The sequence below is a fragment of the Nicotiana tomentosiformis genome, chromosome 10 (genome assembly GCF_000390325.3).
Source record: "Nicotiana tomentosiformis chromosome 10, ASM39032v3, whole genome shotgun sequence".
In the NCBI taxonomy this organism is placed as follows: domain Eukaryota; kingdom Viridiplantae; phylum Streptophyta; class Magnoliopsida; order Solanales; family Solanaceae; genus Nicotiana; species Nicotiana tomentosiformis.
In genome coordinates this window covers 78,795,913-78,799,536 of record NC_090821.1, presented here as the reverse complement: position 1 = coordinate 78,799,536, position 3,624 = coordinate 78,795,913, and the positions used below count along the sequence as shown (strand labels likewise).

At 32.3% G+C, this 3,624-nt stretch overlaps 1 protein-coding gene across 1 annotated transcript; it reads right to left on the bottom strand.

Moving 5' to 3' along the window:
• Positions 1-2,427: 2,427 nt before the first annotated feature.
• LOC104120603 (protein TRACHEARY ELEMENT DIFFERENTIATION-RELATED 7A-like) lies at positions 2,428-2,907 on the bottom strand. The gene has a single exon (XM_009632400.4). The coding sequence runs from the start codon at positions 2,905-2,907 to the stop codon at positions 2,428-2,430; it is 480 nt and encodes a 159-aa protein (XP_009630695.1).
• Between the last annotated feature and the right edge of the window lie 717 nt (positions 2,908-3,624).

The window sequence follows — 3,624 nt, the reverse complement described above, 5'->3', positions numbered from 1 at the left end:
GTTATTGGTCTTATTAGATTGTCTTTCCTACCCTACCCCCTCCTTTCCTCCCCTCAAAGAAAAACACCTTTACTATAAAAAGGAAAGGCAACTCCAATTCTATTTTCTTTTATCTTAAAACTGTTAATCATATAGCTGTAGGGGAGCTTTGGAGTAACTGGTAAAGTTGATGCCATGTGATCAAAAGGTCACGGGTTTGAGCCGTAGAAACAGCCTCTTGCAGAAATGCAGGTAAGACTGCGTCGTATGATAGACCCTTGTGGTCCGACCCTTCCCCGGACTTCGCGCATTGTGGGAGCTTAGAGCACCCTTGTGGTCCGGCCCTTCTCCGGATCCCACGCATAGTGGGAGCTTAGTGCATCCTTGTGGTCCGTCCCTTCTCCGGACCTTGTGCATAGTACGTACCGGATTGCTTTGTTAATCATATAGTAATAGGACCACCATTGTTGGTAGTTGATTGGTATCTCTCATAGACTAGTCACTAAAGCACATCCGTTCATCTCTTACAATTAAATACTTATAAAGACTTTCATAAAATATTAACTTATTTGAGGGTACAAAGAGTCGACATCACATGCAAATTAATCATCCAATCTAATCATGCCATAACTTGAGATTAACATCATATATTTGCTAATCTCTCAAGTCTTTAATGGTAATCCATAGTGGGAAAACAAACATTTGATGAGATTGTGACCTTTGAACACCTTAGGCTACTAGACGAAATGTCACTCTCTTAATCTCTCACAGCCTGTCTGTTCATTAATTTCATCAATTATTAATTTTGCACCTTATTACATTTCATAAAGGGGGAAAAGGAAAAAATAAATGAAAAGAGAATAGATAGAAAAACATAAATAAAAGAAACAGATGATTATTGTGGTGCTTTTTCTTCCCTTGATTTTCTTGGCCAATATGTAGCTCCACTGTGTGTGTGTATAAGTTAAACCTATTTTAAGAAAGATAATTTAATACGTTACATAAGGTCATTCGTTTTAGTTTCTAGTAATTAATTTCACCGATTATGAGCAGTCACATTTAGTTATCTTTTAAAATGACCCGACATTGCAAAAAAAAATATATACTTCTCATTCTTACTAACAAACCCAAAAGAGAACCAATAAAGTTATAAATACCATCCTCTTATAAAGTAAAAAAATAATAATAATTGGACCGAACGCAGTACTGAGGAAACTGCTTTTTTTGCGTTTGTATGAAAAGTGTTCAAATTAGATGATCTTTTACTAGAGCTATTAGTGTATTTTCTCGTCACTTCGATATATATAAGAAGAATTATGGTAATTGATAGTGCCTGGGTTTAGCTCTTGATATTCATTTGATTTCAAACGAAATTTAATCTATGTGCACTTTAGTATTTAATTTGGTCAAATTAATTTCCGGTACTCAAAAATTGACAAACAAATTGAGACGGATGGAGTGATATTTACTCCAATTAAAGGAAAAATGCACACACAATACTATAATAAGTATCTCATGTTAGTATATTTTTATGGTCAAGTCACCAGATTACCTTAAACAGAACACAAAATAAATAAATAAATAAATAAATAAACAAACAATTAAAAGGTGGTGTATCTGAGAAATTGAAAAGGAAGTGATGCAACTGGCATGAATTTCTGGGAAAGTTGGTTGTTATGATAAAAAGGTAGGAAAGGAGAGGCTACTGGTTCAAAAGAGAGGTCAAAGTTAGGTGGTGGTTATAATTTTATACTCTCCCACTTTCAATTTAGACGAGTTATTTGACGACACAAATTTTAAGGATTTTTTTTTTTGAATTTTATGATATTAAAAATTTAAGAGATAAAAGCTTTGCGGAGCCATGATATTTGTGTGATTATAAAAGTTTCTCGTTAAGGATAAAATAGGTAAAATAAAAAATTTAAAGTTGAATTATTTTCAAAAATATATAATTTATTATAAAATAAACTAAAAAGAAAAATAACTCATCTAATTTGAAAAGAGATAGAAAAAACGTATAATGACCTACCACAAGAGCTTGAAAATAGAGGAATGAAGGATTAAACTCCTGATAACAAGCTTTTTTCTGTTTAGTCAATTCTAGATTAAGCAAATCTAAATTAATAGAACCAATTTATTATAAGTGCTGGATAATTGTTTTTTTTTCCGGGGAAAAAGAAGCCAATGTTGAAATCAAGTTATTAGGAAGATAGCAACAGATAAAAACACAATAATCCATCCACTTGTTTATCACCAAATAGGAGTATATAATTTCCCCTTTTCTGCAAAATCAAAAAAACAGAGAGAAACTCCTCTGTCCATACAAAGTAAATACATATAGAAAAACGGACTGATATTGATCATTAGAACACAAAATCCTACAACAATTCCCATAACAATCTAATTAACACGTGCTCTACTAATTACATCAAAATTCACTAACTTATATTAGTGAAAAAGCAAAGTCATGAAAATCAAAGGAAAAATAGTGGTGATGATCATCATATTTTTCCAGCTGGTTCTTGATTGTTGAATAGAAAGTGAAGATGAAGATTGATCATTATCAGAATGAGGAGGCTTTCTGTAATAAAATGGAAACCAAGGCAATATTGGTTCAGGTGGTGGTGGTACTTCACCATTTACAAAATCTGGTGGAGAGTTATTATCATAATCATTTGGTGGATTATTATTATTATAACCAGCTGGTGGTGGATTGTAATTAGTTGATGGATTATTTGGAACATACCCTTGTGGAGTTGGTGGAGTTGTAGCTGCCGGAGGAGGGTTGTTTCCGGCGGGGCCGGTCGGCGACGGATAACACGGGTAAGGACATTCTTGGGCTGTGATTCTTGCCGGAGAATTGAGTAATAGCACTAGTGGAAAATACAGTAGCAGTGTTGAGAGAATTTTTATGAGTTTAGAAGCCATGTTTTGTGATGTAGAAAGAAAGTGAAGGAAATGAAGTAGGAAAAAAGGTACTATTAGAGAAACATAGACTTTTTTGAGGGGTTTACTTAAGAATAAGGAAAGATGAAAAAGTATAGAACAAAAGCAAGAGTAAGGCTTTAGGCCACTTTGTATTATGCCTTTGATAATTTTAGGTGGGAGAATATTGTCCACCATGCAAATATTTTTTATCATTTATTTAAAGTTAGGTGCCTTAAGTAATTTTTTAAAAAAGAATTTGTTAAGAGAGGATCTTTTGGTGGGGGGACGATGTTAATAATAATAATATAAAGTTTAATGTATAAGATTAGGTGACGTGGGATGTTTTCATCACTTTCTAGTAGTGAAATTTCACAGCATGAAGGTGTTCCGGAGTTTTTCTTTTTTCTTTTTCTTTTTCGTTCCAAGCGTGTTTAGGAGATTTCCCCGTCTCAAATTATTTTTTGTGATTTCTAAAAATAATTATCTTAAATTATTTATTATTTTAAAATTTTAAAATTAAATTAATTATTTTTTTCCTATTTTACCTTTAGTAGTAATTGTTATTGAATACTACAAACACCTCAATTATGAGATAATATTATGATTGTTCAAATACCAATAAGACATAAATAAGGGTAGAATAATAAAAAATACCTCATAATTATTTTTCTAAGGAGCTTGTAAAACATAAACACGACAGATAATTTGAGACGGATG

What these genes read in the sequence shown, in the direction of transcription:
- LOC104120603 (XM_009632400.4), bottom strand. Translation starts at nt 2,907, where the DNA reads ATGGCTTCTAAACTCATAAAAATTCTCTCAACACTGCTACTGTATTTT.